The sequence below is a fragment of the Carcharodon carcharias genome, chromosome 16 (assembly GCF_017639515.1).
Source record: "Carcharodon carcharias isolate sCarCar2 chromosome 16, sCarCar2.pri, whole genome shotgun sequence".
NCBI classification, from domain to species: domain Eukaryota; kingdom Metazoa; phylum Chordata; class Chondrichthyes; order Lamniformes; family Lamnidae; genus Carcharodon; species Carcharodon carcharias.
The window spans coordinates 96,073,055-96,092,246 of NC_054482.1; the positions used below are offsets into that span (position 1 = coordinate 96,073,055).

At 41.0% G+C, this 19,192-nt stretch overlaps 1 protein-coding gene across 1 annotated transcript in view; it reads left to right on the plus strand.

Moving 5' to 3' along the window:
• The first annotated feature begins 15,418 nt into the window (after positions 1-15,418).
• The window catches only part of LOC121289338 (dihydropyrimidine dehydrogenase [NADP(+)]-like), an 838,466-nt gene continuing 834,692 nt past the window's right edge, over positions 15,419-19,192 (plus strand). The window contains exon 1 of the mRNA XM_041208692.1: positions 15,419-15,525. Coding sequence (XP_041064626.1) covers positions 15,487-15,525 — 39 coding nt within the window. The 5' untranslated portion in view covers positions 15,419-15,486. The remainder of the gene's footprint in view (positions 15,526-19,192) is intronic.

Genomic DNA, 19,192 nt, shown 5'->3' on the forward strand with positions numbered 1-19,192 from the left:
TAAAGAATGTAAAGTAAAGCTTCTCCCCCATCTTCTTTGTCTAGTGAAATTAATTGCCTTGAGTATGAGTGGAATAAACAAGGTTGAATAGCTAAGTAGCAATTTCCCTGTTGTCCAATAATGTGATATTTGCCAGTCTGAGGTGAACAGCCTCTGATGCTAACTAGTGATCATTAGTTTGAGCGCTCAGCGCAACATTAGGTCCTATTAATTTTACCAATCCCAGTCTGACATTAGTTTCCATAGTTACTAAATTTTGCTATCTGAATTCCTTTTTTTTGAAATCCACTTAACCATTTAAATGCACGTCATTTCACTTTCAGAAATATGTTTTTAAAAATTGATTAGATATTGAATACTTTTTTCACCAGTGAGTTGTCACTGATTGCAGTAAAGATGTCATACAGCAAAATATCAAATGTGGTGCTTGGTAGTAAATGAGCTAAAAGCATACACTAAATGTGGCATAATTTTGCTTCATTTTCCACATTCAGTTCCAATGAACAAATATGTCTGTAAAGTACTCAACTACTATTGTTGTCCCAGATATAATAACACAGCTAGTTCAGGCAGAATTTTTATTTTAAAGTAGCACTGAGTTTCAGATAATAACACATTAGAACTTTCATTCAGCAAGTACAAAGAACCAAATGAAGAGGCTCAATGGAAAGCTTGAACCATCAATGTCCTCTACTGCTCTCTTAGGTTGACAGGTTGCAGTTGAATGCCAATTTAATGGATATCGATTTAGTGGAGTCACCCATTTAACAGATTCAATTGGTGGCACTAGAAAATTCACATCTGATTTGTGAAGCGACATTAGGATCTAACATGTGAGGTAAGGTGATGTTACTTGGGCATTAAGTAGATATACTGAATGGGTGGAAGGAAGGTCAAAATCTACAGATCTTTTCCCTTTAGTCTACAGTTTATAGTTTTGCTGCAAAGTTTAGGATAGATAACTGTATAATGATATAATATTATCCATTTGCTTTAAAATCCTTGTATACAGATTAATGCTACTATTTATTAGTAATGGTTTTACATGACAAGATACATTAAAATATAGAAAAACATGAGATGAGTTGGTCAGGTGACAGCTGTGGCTAAGTGGATAACTCTTCTACCCTTGAGTCAGAATTATGGGTTCACATCCCTCTGATATGACTTGAGCACAAAATATAGATTGCCTGACTGTTGCAGTACCCAGGAGGTGCTGCACTGTAAGAGGTTGGGTTTTTAGTAGGTGTTGTTAAAGCATCAAAACAGATTATCTGCTTATTATCATTAAGATAAAAGCAAAAAACTGCGGATGCTGGAAATCCAAAAAAAAACAAAAATACCTGCCAAAACTCAGCAGGTCTGACAGCATCTGCGGAGAGGAACACAATTAACGTTTCGAGTCCGTATGAAGAGTCATATGGACTCGAAACGTTAACTGTGTTCCTCTCCGCAGATGCTGTCAGACCTGCTGAGTTTTGCCAGGTATTTTTGTTTTTGCTTATTATCATTGTTGCCTATAGGATCTTGCTGTGCATGAATTGACTACCATGTTGCCTACATTTAACAGTGATTAAAATCCAAAGAATAAAAGCAAAATGCTGCGAATGCTGGAAATCTGAAATAAGAAAATAAAATGCTGGAAGAACTCAGCAGGTCTGACAGCATCGGTGGAGAGAGAAACAGAGTTAATATTTCGAGTCCGTATGACTCTTCTTCTGAGCTTCTTCTTTAGCTCTGAAGAAGTGTAATATGGATCAACACATTAACTCTGTTTTCAGCATTTTCTGTTTTTATTTTTCTCTTTAAATTGGGAAGGCATTACTTAGGCTATTTGATGCTTTGGAAATACATAAAATAAGGCGTGTGGGCTGTTCTTGTGTAACTTCCAGTGCTTATGTTTACATTATGCAGTTGAAGAACAATGCAAGTCCACAGAAACATGTCCAACGACCAAAAACATGAATCAATAGGTCCAGTGAGAATACCTTTTACAATTTACTGCTGACATATGCATGTTACATACAGGTTAGCTCCAGATGGCTGAGGCATTGATATAACCCACATTCTCAGAACTTTATGTCTAATTAGTTTTAGAATGATGATGATTGTTACTTTCTTAGCAGAGGTAAAAGCCAATTTTCACAGAGTGAGGTCTACTAAATAGGAGTGACCAGTTCGCCTGTTTTTGATAGCATAAGCCATATAAGAGATAAAAGCTGGCCAGGAACCCAGGAGAACTCATCTGATCTTTAAATAGTGTCATGGCATCTATTACCTCTACCTGATCAAGCAGACAAAATCTCAGTTTAATATTTCAGCTGAGACAACATGTCTGAAGATGCTGTGTTCCTTTAGTACTACACTCAGCTCAATGCGTGGAGTGGACTTTGAACCTAGAGCTTTCTGCATGGGTGATACAACTGAGCCAAGAGTATCCAAGAACAATTTATGATGCAAAATGGGCAACAATGAAAGGTGCCATATAAATTAATAATGTGTAGTGCTAGAAATTTCATTGTGCCGCGAGTGCTCCACAGGAAGGTTCTTGTCATTGAGAAGAAGTATTGAGAGAATATGAAGTCATTGTTTAGAGGTGAGAGAAATGAATTGAATTGCTTTAGGCCAATAAGACCCCATTTTCTTATTTCCAGTGACAGAGACCAGGGAGTAGATCACTGTTATTTATACATCATTTACCAGTCAACAAATAATTCTTTGCAATCAAGATTTTACTATAAAACTGGCTGCTATAGATTATAGCTTATTTCTGAGAACACCACATACTGGAAGAAAACTGATTAAATCACCATGGGATTGTGAAGATTTTGGGCGGTACTGAAAAATAGGCAATAGCGAATTGGCAACCTGTTCTGCATGTTTTTTTACCATTGACAATTTGCTATTTCGCTTTATGTACTATTGCCCAATTGAATATCACCCTCCCTGATTGCACAGTTGGTTCCATGTTTATTATATTGCATAAATATTCAATAACCTACAGGACTCTTGGAGATCACTAGAAAAGAATGAACTGGCTGGCCTAGACTGCGAAAATAACAAAAGCTGCCAAAAAAAGTATAGTTGTAGTCATGGGTGACTTGAATAACCAAGTATTAAAGTAAGTCGAGCCATGCAATGGAAGAAGAAGTAAATTTCCTTAGGAGGCAAGAAATTATTTCAAATAAAAACTGCTTAACTTTCCCTTTTTTGGCTGGTCCTGCCACTCACAATTACTCAACCAATAGAACAGGAAGGTAACTTGTTCCCAGGCTACTGCCAATACTCTAGTAGAAGTGCACAACTTGAAATGAGTGAATGCAGTCTGGCTCCTTTATAGTTTTTATTAGTCTGTAACCTTAAAATGGTTCTGGCCTCCTGACACTGGCTTCATTCAGGCAGGCAGTGATAAAAACATTATATATATATATATATATATATAAACAAAAAACTGCTGATGCTGGAAATCCAAAACAAAAACGGAATTACCTGGACAAACTCAGCAGGTCTGGCAGCATTGGCGGAGAAGAAAAGAGTTGACGTTTTGAGTCCTCATGACCCTTCAACAGAACTGATCTTTCTTTACAAGGAGAGGGAAATATAAGTTGGTTTAAGGTGTGGGGGGGTGTTAGGATAGGAGCAGATCATCAAAAGATGTCACAGACAAAAGAACACAGAGGTGTTGAAGTTGGTGATATTATCTAAATGAATGTGCTAATTAAGAATGGATGGTAGGGCACTCCAGGTATAGCTCTAGTGGAGGTGGGGGAGCATAAAAGATTTAAAAATAATGGAAATAGGTGGGAAAAGAAAAATCTATATAAATTATTGGAGAAAAAAAAAACAAAAGGAAGGGGGAAGAAACAGAAAGCGGGTGGGGATGGAGGAGGGAGCTCAAGACCTAAAGTTGTTGAATTCAGTATTCAGTCTGGAAGGCAGTGAGGCCACCCTGCTGATTTTGTTTGGCTAGCACAAGAACAGATCACAGGGAACTCTTGGTATGACAGTACAAGCCTGGAAGAGAAACTATTTGTGTGCAATTGGACATATAAATGGGACAAAGTGAGGACCATACCAGTAAGCTGGACAAAGGAGAGAAAGCAATGGAGGAGGATGGCATGATCAGCTGTGTTGAGAGATCAAGGAGAATGGGGAGGGTTAATGCATCAAGATCATAACAGTAAAAATGATATTTGTGACTTTGATTAGACAACTTCTTTGCTATGGGAGGGTCATAAATTTTATTGGAGCAGGGGTTCAAATGGGGTATAGCAGGGCAGAGGTCTGAGATGTGAAAACATGTCTAAGGACCTTGGACCCGAGAGGATGGAGATCTTAACCATATTTAAAGACATCCATTTCAAATAGCTTTTCTCTTGTGAACACATGCTTAATTTATGATATCTTTCTTAAATTAAAGACAGATATGGTATGGTACTGAGAAGATTGATGAAAGCTTGATGTACTGATGCCTGAAGATTGGCTAATCAATGGACAGTGACTACATGCTTTACTCCCACAAAATGTGTTTTTCCAATAACAGATTCTTATTGTAAGAATAACCTTGCCTCTGTACTGCTAGCAAGCCTACTTTCATGCAAACTGATGCATGTTGTCAATGCTTATTATAGAATAATAACAATGATCACAGTTAGGAGATATCCTTTGCGTTTTTGAAGCAGTATTTCATCAAACATATCCTGATCCATCTGTAAATCATTCTTGTTAGGCTGTAATCAATAGCTGCTAGTGAACATGCTCCATAACAATTTTCATCTTAGAGAGGCGTATCTGCTTGCATGAGATCTTGGTCTGGCAATAGCTATGAAGAGGCGATTTGCAGGATTATTCTTCTAGGGTACGACACCGTATAAAACAATATAACAAGAATGTAAATACTTTGCATTGTATGTCCATAAACATTTTTTTAATGTTAGCCCTTTGATTTTTTAGCAAAGAAACCTATCTCAATATTTTCATTAACTTAAATGCCAATTATAATTAAAAATTACTACAACCTGATCTGACTACACTTGAACCTTTTCTACTAACATGTTCTTAGATACCAACAGAGTTTTAAGAATATTTAGAATATTTTGTGTATGCTTAAAATGTCTGTTCAGTTTTGCAATACTTGTTGGAAATGGGTCTGTAAGAGGCCACTGTAGAGTTAAAAGCTGATGGTTCCTTTATCTGCAATCAATGACCGTGAACAATTGAATCAAGAGCTGAATTGAAATATCAGAAATATTCTGTAAGGTACACTATTTGACTCCCCATCCTAAGTTTTTAATTAGTCACCACTTTTAAGATGATTTGTTGTGCTCAACACCACTAAGATGGTCCTTCCTATTGCATATGACTGTGTACTCTGACATGTATAATTTTCATACTGATAATGATACCAACAATTCTGTTACATTGCGGAAGCACTTATGGACTTATCGTAGATTCTGATGAGTTGACGGTCCATGAATGAAAACATAATGAACAGCTGACATTTCAGATATTGCACTATGGTTGCTCTGAGTATTTATATATTGTGTGGAAAGGGATATGTTGCCACTTGTTTGCGTTAGTTTCACATTCGGACTCCAGTGCAATCTGGGCAGAATTGGTGGATCTGCGTAAAGCATCAAGAATATTAAACATAGGTAAGCTTTGCACAAATCACTTTTCCTCAGGTTTTCCTCAATATTTTATGCTGGTTCAAGATTCAATTCACTCAAACCAAGAGCTGGTTATAAAACTGGCTATGTCCCCAAGTTGAAATTGTGAATCTCTGCTCATTGTTGTTCTAAGAAACTGACAAATATACACCAATAAAATTATTAACTGGTTCAGTATAGTGTTTTATTCCAGAGTCATTTTATATCAGGTTACTCAGACTGGACACCCTTTTTTTTGGTGACAAGCCCATTTTCAATTGTATTAAAACAAATGGTGACCAGGTTACCACTTTCAAATACATAAGGAATACATTTTAATAGAAAGAGAATACAAGAAATAATTATATTCTATTATTTGCTGTCTGATTGCATTTTTTTTACATTTGTAATTATGCAAATAGTTCATGGTGGAAACTTGAGGTATATCCTAATCAGCACATTTTTGTGTGCACTTCTGATGCAATTCTACCCCAAATGGTTACATTTTAAGAATGTGCTAGTCACCAGTGCAAGTTAGTGATAAGTCCCAGCCAATCAATAAAAACATGACCAAAAAGGTATTGTTTATATGGAAGATAGTGGATATGAAGTTATTGAATACTATGTTTATTGCAGGAGTGAAGAAATTAGCTCATGAGTGGTTGTGAGTGGTACAGGTATTCTTCTCAAAAGGAATTGTAAAGGGCTGTTCAACTGCTTCTGTTCAACCCCTCCTATTTCTTCAGTACACTTTGTTGACATCACCCAAAAACAATCAGTTTCCACTACATTGATTACACCTAGCTCTACTTCACCACCATCTCTTTAAATTGTCAGGTAGTGTGTCCGATGTTCGTAGAAACCTAGAAACATGGAATATAGGAGCAGGAGTGGGTCATTTGGCCCTTCGAGCCTGCTCCACCATTCATTATGATCATGGTTGATCATCCAACTCAATAGCCTGCTCCCGCTTTCTCCCTCTATCCCTTGATCCCCTTCGCCCCAAGAGCTATATCTAACTCCTTCTTGAAAACATACAATGTTTTGGCTTCAACTACTTTCTGTGATGGCGAATTCCACAGGTTCACCACTCTCTGGGTGAAGACATTTCCTCTCTTCTCAGTCCTAAATGGTCTACCCCGTATCCTCAGACTGTGACCTCTGGTTCTGGACTCCCCTACCATTGGGAACATCCTTCCTGCATCTACCCTGTCTAGTCCTGTTAGAATTTTATAGTTTTCTATGAGGTCCCCCCTCATTCTTCTGAACTCCAGTGAATATAATCCTAACCGGCACAATCTCTCCTCATATGTCAGTCCCGCCATCCCAGGAATCGGTCAGGTAAACCTTCTCTGCACTCCCTCTATAGCAAGAACATCCTTCCTCAGATAAGGAGACCAAAACTGCACACAATATTCCAAGTGTGGTCTCACCATGGCCCTGTATAATTGCAGCAAGACATCCCTGCTCCTGTACTCGAATCGTCTCTCTATGAAGGCCAACATACCATTTGCCTTCTTTATCGCCTGCTGCACCTGCATGTTCACCTTCAGCGACTGGTGTACGAGGACACCCAGGTCTCATTGCACATTCCACTCTCTCAATTTATAGCCATTCAGATAATAATCTGCCTTCCTGTTTTTGCTATCATAGTGGATAACCTCACATTTATCCACATTATACTGCATCTGCCATGCATTTGCCTACTCGCTCAGCTTGTCCAAATCACACTGAAGCATCTCTGCATTCTCCTCACAGCTCACCCTCCCACCCAGCTTTGTGTCATTTGCTAATTTGGAGATAATACATTTAGTTCCCTCATCTAAATCATTAATTTATATTGTGAATAGCTGGGATCCCAGCACCAATCCCTGCAGTACCCCACTAGTCACTGCCTGCCATTTGGAAAAAGACCCATTTGTTCCTACTCTTTATTTCCTGTCTGCCAACCAGTTTTCTATCCATCTCAATACACTACCCCCAATCCCATGTGCTTTAATTTTACACGCCAATCTCTTATGTGGGACTTTGTCGAAAGCCTTCTGAAAGTCCAAATAAACTGCATCCACTGGCTCCCCCTCATCAACTCTACTAGTTATATCCTCGAAAAATTCCAGTAGATTTGTCAAGCATGATTTCCCTTTTGTAAATCCATGCTGACTCTGACCAATTATGCCACTGTTGTTCAAGTGCTCAGCTATTAAATCTTTTATAATGGACTCTAGAATTTTCCCCACTACTGATGTCAGGCTGACTGGTTTAATTTAATTCCCTGTTTTCTCTCTACTTCCCTTATTAAATGGTGGGGTTACATTAGCTACCTAATCTGTAGGAACAGTTCCAGAGTCTATAGAATCTCCGAAGATGACCACTAATGCATCTACTATTTCTGGGGCCACTCTGTTATGTAGTCTAGGATGTAGATTATGAGGCCCTGGGGATTTATTGACCTTCAATCCCATCAATTTCTCCAACATCATTTCCCTACTAATACTGACTTCTTTCAGTTCCTACCTTCAGCACTGGAAAAAGCAGAAATTTACTCCAATTAAATATTGGGAAGGCCGAAGTTATTGTCTTCAGTATCTGCCACAGACTGCATTCCCTCGCTTCTGAATCTACTCCTCTCCCTGGCAACTGTCTGAGGCTGAACTAGACCGTTTGCCACTGTGGTGTCATATTTAATCCTGAGATGAGCTTCTGAGATCACATCTGCACTATCGCTAAGACAGCCTATTTCCACCTGCAAAACATTACTTGACTCCAGAGATAAAAGCAAAAAACTGCGGATGCTGGAAATCCAAAACAAAAACAGAAACAGAAATTCCTGGAAAAACTCAGCAAACCTGCTGAATTTTCCAGGTATTTCTATCACTTGACTCCAACCTGCCTCAGCTCACCTATTGCTGAAAGCCTCATTCATGCTTCTGTTACCTTTAGACTTGACTATTCCGACACGCTCCTGGCTGACCTCCCATTTTCATTAACTTAAGATCATGCAAAGCTTTGCTGCTTGTGGTCCTAACCGACATAAAGTCCAGTTCACCCATCACGTATGTGCTCAGTGACCTATATTGGCTCCTGTTTAAGCAACACCTCAATTTAAAATTCTCACTCTTGTTTTCAAATCTCTTCATGGCCTCACCCTTCCCCCTCTCTGGAACCCCCTGCAGCCCTTCAACCCTCCGAGATATCTGCAGTCCTCCAATTCTGGCCTTTTGAACACCCACAATTTTAATCGTTCCACCATGTCAACTGTGCCTTCAGCTGCCATGGCCTGTACTTAGGGAAATTCTATCCCTAAACCTCTCCACCTCTTTTTCTTCTTTTAAGATGTTCTTTAAAACCTACCTCTTACATCTACCCAAATATACCTTTTTGTGGCTCACTGGGACATTTTACAACATGAAGCCACAGTATGAATGCAAATTATTGTTGTTTTATACAGTATTTTATTTCCCATGAGGACATCCCATGGGGAATTCACAGGTGGCACAGTCCTTATTTGTTACTCCATCATTCAAAAAGGTGATGAAAACCACTTTTTAACTTGGGTGTCACAGAAACAATTACCACTGGGGAGGTGAAGAGACCAAAAAGTCAACTGAGGATATAGTTCACAATGGCCTGGTACCACACATATAGTTTAATTCTATTCCATATATGGTGAATATGCTGTTTAGGTTACCCGTACAGTATAAGATACAGGCCAAGTTTTCAAAATTGAAGGACCTCTTTGAAGGAACCCATGTGAATCTCAGGTCCCCACATATTAACAGAAAAGCATTCCAATCTTTAAATGTGCAATTGCTCACCACATAAACTCCATCCTGCAGGTCAGTGCTCCTTTCCCTCAATTTAATCATTAAACAGCAGCCTGGGATGCTGCAATTATTTGTGGGAGAAGAGAATATATGGTTACTATGGTAGATCTTGATGAGGAAAAAGGAAGGAGGCTCAAGTGAAACATAAGCACCGGCATGGACTAGTTGGACTGAATGGCCTGTTTCTGCACCCTATATCCCATGTAACCCTATGTAAAAGAATTAAAGTGATGCCAGCTCAGTTAGGAACTTGTCCAGCTTCCTTTTGAACATTTGTAGCAATCCTACACTCACCACATGAGGTGACAATTTGTTGCAAAGTGTGGTAACCCTCTGTGAAAAGAAAAGTCTCCTGACATCTAACCTAGCTCTATGCCTACATTCATTCACATCCCTGGTCTTTTCTTAGCTACTTAACACAAAGCTCCTACCACATTTATCAAATCTAACCCTTTCATTATTAAAAAAAAATACAATCAAATCTCTTCAAAGTTCACATTTTTTTACAGAAACTAAAAGCTCAGGTATAAATCTGATCTTTTCCAGGGCCTCTAAATCAGCCATGACAGTTATCTTAGATGAGCCTTAATTAACCAAGGTCTTACTCAAGGGAAGTTAGTGGTTTTTGTTTTGTGTTTCATCATCTTGTCAATAAATTCTAGAATTCTATTTGCTTTTGCCTTCGCAAATAGTACATAATGTGAACGCTACTATAACATCCAGTTTTTTCCCTGGCTCAACTGCCTTAAATTCACAACCCAGGATGATGTACACATGTTTGCCATTAGCCCTACTCATATGCATAACGTTGCATTTATTTTTACTAAAAGGTATCTGTCAGATACAAGGCTATTCCCCACTGTTTACAATCATCCAAGGTCCTAATACATGGACAATTTTTTTATATCATCAGCAAGCTTGCAGATAGTTCCTCTAATACCTTTATACAGATTATTGATAAATACTGTGAAGATCAAGAAACCTAGGGCAGAATTTTGCCCTCGTTGGGCAGGCTCGGCGGGGGCAAGAGGGAGTAGTTGGGTAGCCCACCGCCGCCCGCGATCAGGTCCCGACAGCGATTCCACGCGGGCAGGCCAATTAACGTTCACCCAGCGTGGCATGCATGCTGCAGTGCTGCATGTGTGGGGTGGAGGGAAGAGGGTGAGCAGGGAACTTTGCGCATGCGTGCAGCTGCGCGCAGGAAAGCTCCCTGAGGCACAGAGCTGCCTCAGGGAGGTGAAACGTTTTGAAAATTAAAAATAAAGAATTTTAAAATGTTAAAATACATGTCCCCTCACATGACTCTGGCTGACCCGAACGAGTGTAAAATGACGCGCGGGAGTTGGCAACATGCCTGCCAACAATTAAAAGGCCCATTAAGGCTATTAAAGTAATAATTAAGCTCAATTTTCCGCTACCCATCCAACCTTATGGTTGGCGGGCAGGTGAAAGAGCCAAGTGGCCTGTGGATTTTTTACAAAACCCCATCCATATGCGGGATGAAGTTTCGATCCATCATTTAAAAAATAACATTTTCAAACTAATTTCTAACATATCCCTGCTCATGTGAGAAGCAGTGATATGTTAGAAATTAGTTTGAAAATGTTTTATTTTTTTAAAATGTCGGATCGAAACCTCATCCCACTCATGAATGGGGTTTCACCAAAAATCCAAAGGCTGCCAACCGTAAGGTTGGACGGGCAGCGAAAAATTGAACTTAATTATTACTTTAATAGCCTTAATAGGCCTTTTAATTGTTGCCGGGTGTACTGCCAGCTCTTGTGCGCGTCTGCCTGCCAAAATATTACACGTGTGCGCGATGATGTCGGGACGCTCGCTCGATGTCATCCACACGTCATTTTACGCTTGCTCAGGATGGGCATGTGCCCACCCAATGAGTGAAAAATTCTGGCCCTAATACTGACTCCCGCAGGATCGTACTAGCAATAAGGCAGAACCAATCTAATTCCTTACCCAACCCAAAATAACACCAACAATTGAAATAGATTCAATCTTGTTAAATGGCCTATTCTGTGGTCCCTTTTCAAAAGACCTTTGAACATTTAGGTGCACAATACCAACTAGGCTATGGACATCCAGCCCAGTAAACTTCATCAAAACATGCAGCCAGGTTAGTGGCACATGGCCATCTTTTCCAAAAGCCATTTGAGAGGTTTTAACAAAAATACATCTCTGTCTGAGTGGTCATACAAAGTAACTTTAATGATTCTTGCTAGCAATTTGTCTCTAATCAAAGTCAAACTAAGAGGCCTACAACTTTCTGGTTCTGATTTATTGCCCTTTTTAAATATTGGCACTGCATGGGCGTGCTTTCCAGCCCTTGGGAACAATCCAGACCCAAGAAAACAGCAAACTGTTAAAATATGTGATCCAGACCCAAGAAAACAGCAAACTGTTAAAATATGTGAGCAGGGGGCTTGCTAAGAACAACTGCTATTTCTTTGAGCATCCATGGGCGAATGCAGAAGTGATATTTAACAGCTGTATAGAAGTCAAAGTGAGAAAGACCATTATTGAATGCGGCATGATTCACAATTTAGCAATCTAAATAGTAGACATGTAACAGGCTGAAGACGATCAGTAGACTGCAGTCCCTAGGAAGAGGAGGAGGTTGAATTACAGGGAGCTGGTGTGCAACCGGATGCATTGATGAGAATTATTACCAGTCAGTCACATGTCCTGCTAGTGTCTGGCCAGTGTTCTATGAAAGAAAACACACTGCAGCCCCTATGACATTCCCAGACATTCCCTCCACTTAAATAAAATCAAAATGCACTGGAAATATTCAACAGGTCAGTCAGCAATGGAAATTAGGGCTAATATTTCAGGTCTATGTCCCACTTTAAGACCGAAACACTAACCCTGTCTTCTTTCTCTACAGTTGCAGTTTGACCTTTGTTGCTGAAAGTTTCCAGAATGTTTTATTTTCATTTTAGATTTCTAGCAACTGCAGTATTTTACTTTTGTTTTGTCCTTTATTATCCTGCATTGCCCTTCCGTCCTGTACCAGAACTTGTAACCTTTACATGACCCTGTCCGGTATTAATTAAATAAATATTATTGCTGTTTATTTGTGGTATTTTTATTATACTAAGTTCTCCAAATTCTATATCCTTGCTTTGTATTGATGACCTGACATGAAGTACTTGCCAGGATCGTAAATCCACGAATGTGTTGAGCAACTATGCTAGCAGGTTTCCGTTAATTACTGCAGCCATGTTGTGATAGTTGCAACTTTGAACCCCCACCTAGGTGATGGATCATAAGATGTGCTGCACTGATTAACAGTTCTTGTCTATGCTCTGTTGCTTCTTCATTCCTTTCAAAAACCTGGCTAGAATGGGAACTTGTGCTGACTATTTGAGATTAAGATTGCCTTGGATTCTTTTCCAGCCCTATTTTGGGTGCTAGGTCTCCCAGCTGGATGTCCTGAAATTGACAGATGAATGATCCATACAGAACCTTTAATGTGGGTGGAACCGGTCATCACTACTCTCTCTGAATGATTGTCTATGTATTCTACCCTGTAGAGATGGCCTTTAATCCTGCCCTAATCAAGCTCCAAACACGTCTCTTGTTTCTGCCAGCAAATCTGCATCCCCCAGTCTGAACATTGACTCAAGAAACTTCAGCTCTCCCATCTCTCATTTATTTTCTGGGAGTGTGGGTTGGGTTTGGCCAATGGGGAATGGTGGTCAGCTGATACTCTAAGGGTAGGTTCCTTATCAAGACATAGTGAAGATTCCTGCTCTGGGTTGTTGGCCTGTGTTCCCTCTGTGTTTCCAGAAGGTTCTATTTTCATTTTAAATCTCAAGCCTCTCCCATCTTTTTCACTCTTTAATTCTTCGAATGTCTTTTTTAGTACAGGGAAATGGTCTTTTAAGTTCCTGCTTAGAAGTTTCCATCTCATCCACTCTGTGCTAGTATTTGTTGGCTCATTTCCTTCTCATGACTTAATTTTCACTGTAAAAGGTTTTTTCTGTTTTACTTTCATTTTTGAGGGATTCAGGCCTGGAACATTGGGCCGTAACCTCCGACAAACGTCACAGAGCGCTGGTCCTCAGGGATTAGAAGAAATAAACACCTACTTACCTGCTCTTAAAATTGCGTTGCCACTTCCGTTCGCCGGAGGTGTTTGGGGCCTGCATCGAAAGACTCCTCACGGGCCCCAGCGAAGTGTCACTCCAGTGGACTCAAGGAGGCCACACCCCCGTTTTTTACAGCACTTGCTGCCATCAAGCAGGTAAGCTTAAAGGGCCAGGGAAATTGACAGGCCAGGAAGAAGGTAAGTGCCTAAGGTAAGTCAGGTGGGGATGTCCAGGGGGATGGGGGTGGGGAGGGTGTCAATCGGAGGTCTGGGATGGTGGAGGGTGTTGGCCAGAGGTATGTGGGCAGGGTGTCGGAGGTTGGATGGGGGGCTGTTGGATGTCATTGTGGCGGGGTTTTTTTTATTTATTCATGGGATGTGAGCTCTGCTGGCCATTGCCCTTGTTAAGAGGGGATTTAAGAGACACCCACACTGTTGTGGGTCTGGAATCACATGTGGGCCAGACCAGGTAAGGATGACAGATTTCCTGCCCTAAAGGACATTTGTGAACCAGGTGGGTTTTTACAACAGTTAGCTATGTTTTAATCATCATTATTAGACTTCTAATTCCAGATTTTTATTGAATTCAAACTCCACCATCTGCCATGGCAGGATTCGAACTCATGTCCCCAGAGTCCTGGGATTCTGGCTTACTAGTCCAGTGACAATACCACTAAGCCATTGCCTCCCCTTGAAGGGGTGGGGGGTGTCGGACATCAGGGGGCGGGGTGGGTGGTGTCAGAGACCAGTGGGTTGGGGGGTGTTGGAAGTCGGGGAGTTGGACATGTGGGAGGTCGGGGGGGTTGGGGGATGTTGGAGGTCAGGGGGTGGGGGGAGTCCCATGTGGGGCGAGGGAATCGGGAGGGGATGGGGGGCAGTCCCATGGGGCTGGTCTGGGTCTTTACAATAGTTACTCGGAAGTTAGAAGAGGTTTTAATTCTAACATTTTCTGGGTAGCTATTGGCGGAACCATGCAAAGTTTGCGATTTAAACAGCATTTTCAGATGGTTCCCAGTGCAGCACAATTGTCCAGAGGAAGTGTGCACTTCTGAGCAATTGCCATGCAGACCCTTACCCGGGAACTTCCTAGAGGGATTCCCAGCGCTTCTTTGGGGTGTCCCCAAAATTCGACACTGGGGAGCTCAGAAGTTACGGGCCATTAAGTTGCTTTCTCTCTTTAAAAAGTGCTGACAGAGTTAATGTTTCTGTTTTCGATTTCTAACATTTGCAGTTTTTTTTTACAACCACAATGAGTAAGAGGGAGTGGATTCATTAAATCCAAGGATACATTCACTCAAAATGGGAGGAAATTAATTTTGTGTTGACTAATTAAAGAACGCTCACAGCAAATCAAGGAAATGTGCCAGCGAATGTTGGCATAATGGCCCGATCTTGTTGTCCAGATAGGCTGGCATTGTTTTAATGAGTGCCACAGTGCTGAACCTACAGATACACTGTGTAATGGTAGTGCACTCATCAGTATAGCATCTTTAATATAAACTGCAAAACGAGATCAATCTAAACAAACACTTTCAACGACCACTTGACACGTTCAGCTTTATGCTGTTATTTGTGCCAACACTAATATAGCCCATATTTGACATCTCCAGGGCCTCACTATGATTTAGAAATATTAAAATAAACACAATAAGCTATGCATCTGTTTTATTATTTGTCCCTAAAAAAAATGAAGCACAACCTTTCCCTTTCCATACAAAACAAGGCTTATCTGACGTTAGGCAGAGCGTGACTGTCGCAAGTCTGCGGTAAAGCGCTGTTGCCATTCGCTAAATTGCTGGCAGTTAGCGATCAATCACCATTTTAAGATCACGAGTTGATCTCGCGAGCAAGAAGCTTTTCCTTAGAAGTTTTCGTTTCTGTTCAGACTCGCAGCCTGCATATCGCAATGTCCCGAATGCTGAGCATTGATTTGCCAGATATTGAGGTAACAGTACTTTAACTCACCCAAGAGTTGCGATATCCGACTCTTTTTACTTCTTTGCCGTTCCTACAGTATGTTTTTTTTAAAAAATACAGCAGTGTCCATTTTATTCCTGGAAGTTTAGGCTGATGAGTCACGCAGATGTTTGGACCGGACGGAATAATATCAGTTCAGATGTGTTATGTTAACTTCTTGTGACCCACTTGCCCCAACTCCCCTTCGCCTCTTCTTCATACCGAGTCATAATGGAAAGTTAACTCTGTTTCTCTCCACAGATGCTGCCAGACCTGCTGAGTTTTTCCAGCATTTTCTGTTTTTATTTCAGATTTCCAGCATCTGCAGTATTTTGCTTTCATCACTCCTCTTTGTGATGAGTGTCTTGTTCTGTTGATAATTGGTTATGACTGTATTTGTGACTGTTACCTCTCATCTACATGCTGCCCCTCCGTGACATAATCCTAAAACATAGGTTTAGGGTACGCTGAGGACACCAGCTCTACCTGTCTGGCACTTTTCTCCATTCCCCAACGTTCCTCTCCCCCCGCACCCCCCCCCTCCCCCTCAGTGTTCAACCTGCTTGTCCGACATCCACTTCTGAATAAGCTGCAGTTTCCTCCAATTAAATATTGGGAAGACTGAAGCCATTGTTTATAGCCCTCACTACGAATTCTGTTCTTTCACCACTCCAATCCTTTCCCTGGCCACTCTCATGGGCTAAAGCTTGACTGTTCACAATTTCAATGTTTCATCTGACCTTAAGATGGACTACTGAGCCCATATCCTCTCCTCTACATAGACCATCTACTCCCATCCCTGTGGTATTGTCTGAGTGAAACTGAAGTCAGCAGAGATCAGGGGGCAAACAAACCATTGGTTGGAGTCATTCTTAACACAAATGCAGCTGCTTATGGTCTTTGGAGGACAATCATCTCAGTTCCAGGATGCCACTGGAGGAGTTCCTCAAGGCAATATGGTTAGTCCAGCCATTTTCAGCTGCTTCATCAATGACCTTCCCTCCATCATAAAGTCAGAAGTAGGGATGTTCGCTGATGATTGCACAATGTTCAGCACCATTCGCAACTCCTCAGATACTGAAGCAGTCACTGCCTACATGCAAGATCCAGACAATGTCCAGGCTTAGGTTGATTAGTGACAAGCAACATTCACACCACACAAGTGCCAGGGAATGACCACCTCCAACACTGAGAACTTAACTACCTCACCTTGTCATTCATTGGCATTAATCCTTGCCAAATTCCCCCACTATTAACATTCTGGGGGGTCACCATTGACCAGAAACTCGATGAACAAACTAAATAGATGTTGGGAGCAGATCAGTATAGTGACTATTTTTGCGATTGACACACCTCCTGACTCCACGAAACCTTTCCAACACTTACAAGGTACAAGTCAGAAGTTTGATGGAAAGGTCTCCGCTTGCCTGGGTATGTGTAGCTGCAATAACGCTTGGGAAGCTTGACACCATCCAGAACAAAACAGCCTGCCTGGTCAGCACTTCCCCTATCAGCCTAAACATCCACTTCCTTCATCTCTGTCACACTGTGGCTGCACTGTGTACCAGCTACAGGATGCACTGTGGCAACTTGACAGGCTTCCTTGACAACAACCGTGTCAACTCCTGACCTCCATTACCCAGAAGGATAAACGCATTAGATGCATGGAAACAACATCATCTCCAAGTTCCCCTCCATCACTATGACTTGGACATATACCATTACTGTGTCAAATACCTGGAACTCCCTAACTAACAGCAATGTGGGAGCACACTCACTACATGGAAGCGGCTCACCATGATCTTCTTTGGAGCAATAAATGCCAGCCTTGCCAGCAGTGCCAGCCACAGCTCAAGCACAAACTAATAAAATCTGTATTTTACAGGTGATGTTAAAATTAGAGTTTGAGCTGTTAATTTGCATTCATCTCCACTACTGCTGACATAAAAAAGGAAATGGGAACAAGTGTCTTCGAGCTGTTGTTGAGGCGAGTCATGTTTCATGTTGACTGGGTCATTTTTCAAAACGTGCTAGGAATTGTTTGTCCCATGGATACTGTACCTGAATACCTTACAGAGGAATCCATGTACAACTGACTAGTGGTTCAATAATTTTCTCATTGGAGAGGGCATGGGGATCATTTAACACCAGAAATTCTAACAAAAATCTGGTATCTAGTTTAACACCAGTAACGTGTGACAACATCTGCTTCAAAATGTGATCCCAAGATGTGTGATTAATTGATCCTGACCAGAACATGTGAAAGTGTGTGTCACTTCTCTAAATTCCCTTTGCCACTGCTCTGACTTCCACATATCATAATGAAGCATTGTTTGAAAGTGGTATTAATCAGCTGAAGGGCTAGGATCATTTGTAGCAACCTGCGTGGCCGGTGTTGTTCTGTTGGGGTAAGGATGTAAGTAGATGTGTGCACTGTAAAGGTCTGATATGGTGCTATCTGGATAAAGCCCAAGCGGCTGTTGTGATGCCAGGATGGTGTTGTGGCAGTTAGGAGATGAAGGTGCAATTACTGATGTTGACCATCTGCATGAAGTCATTAGACATCTTGTGGCACTGCTGTCGGGTTCTCGGGTCCAGGCTTCAGGATTGGCCTCCTTTGGCCACCTGCTTTCTCTCCCCTCTGTGCATGTTCCTTGAGGCCCTCCGTGGACCTATGGCATCACTCCTCCTGCCTACCTGTGCCACTAGTACTTCCAGCACTACATTCAGTGGATTCCTCCATCTACGTCGGTGTTCCCTGTGCAATAAGTTACATTGTGACAATATTTGTGCAGCTTCTCATTAATATACAGCCGGCCTTTAAGAATAGCAAGGTGGCTGTACCATGTGGTCTTCAAGCAATGCTATTGAGCCCTCCTACTGTGCACAGAGGCCTCATGCAGCAGTGCTGGGACCACTTGGGACAACACAATCATTCATATGAGGTGGCTACGTGCAGTTCACATTTTACCTACCTCGGTCTGAATGGGCACGAGCAGGTTGCAAATCATGTTTCCCAGCCTCCAAAAAAGGGGGCTAACCAATATCTTTTGTACGGACTTATTCAACAAATCTTTTACAAGTGGTGTACTTGTAGAAATCCTCACAATTGATTCTGTCTGCAGTACACATAGGCCTTATTTTTGTTCATTTGTGTAATGAACGTTTATTGGTATACTGATGATTAAACTAAAGGCTTAAATCAGGACCTCAATTCTGCCAAACTCTGGGGCCACATCCCCTATGGAGATTTACATGTTACCATGTTAACAGGTTGTTGTGAAATGTCTGTTTAAACTAGTTTCACATTTGACCACGAACTGAATAATGACATTAAGGAGAATATGGTTACTGGATATGACCTAGGTTTTCTTGCCCTTTCCTGTTCCAAAGTTAAACTTTTTTCAAAAGTAAACTGTAGCTGGTATTAATAGGAATCCTCTTAACTCTGACTAAATCATGTGTACTATTTACTATAGCCAATCAGTGAAAGCATGAGAGTCCACCCAATCACTGTGTTTGAACTTTGAACTAAACATGCAAGTTTCCGGCAAAACACGATGCAAAACCTATTTATTATTTGAACAAAATGAATTTATCCTTTCCATTTGTTATTTAATGAATTCCAAGTTTCCTTGGTGCACTTTACTTCAGCT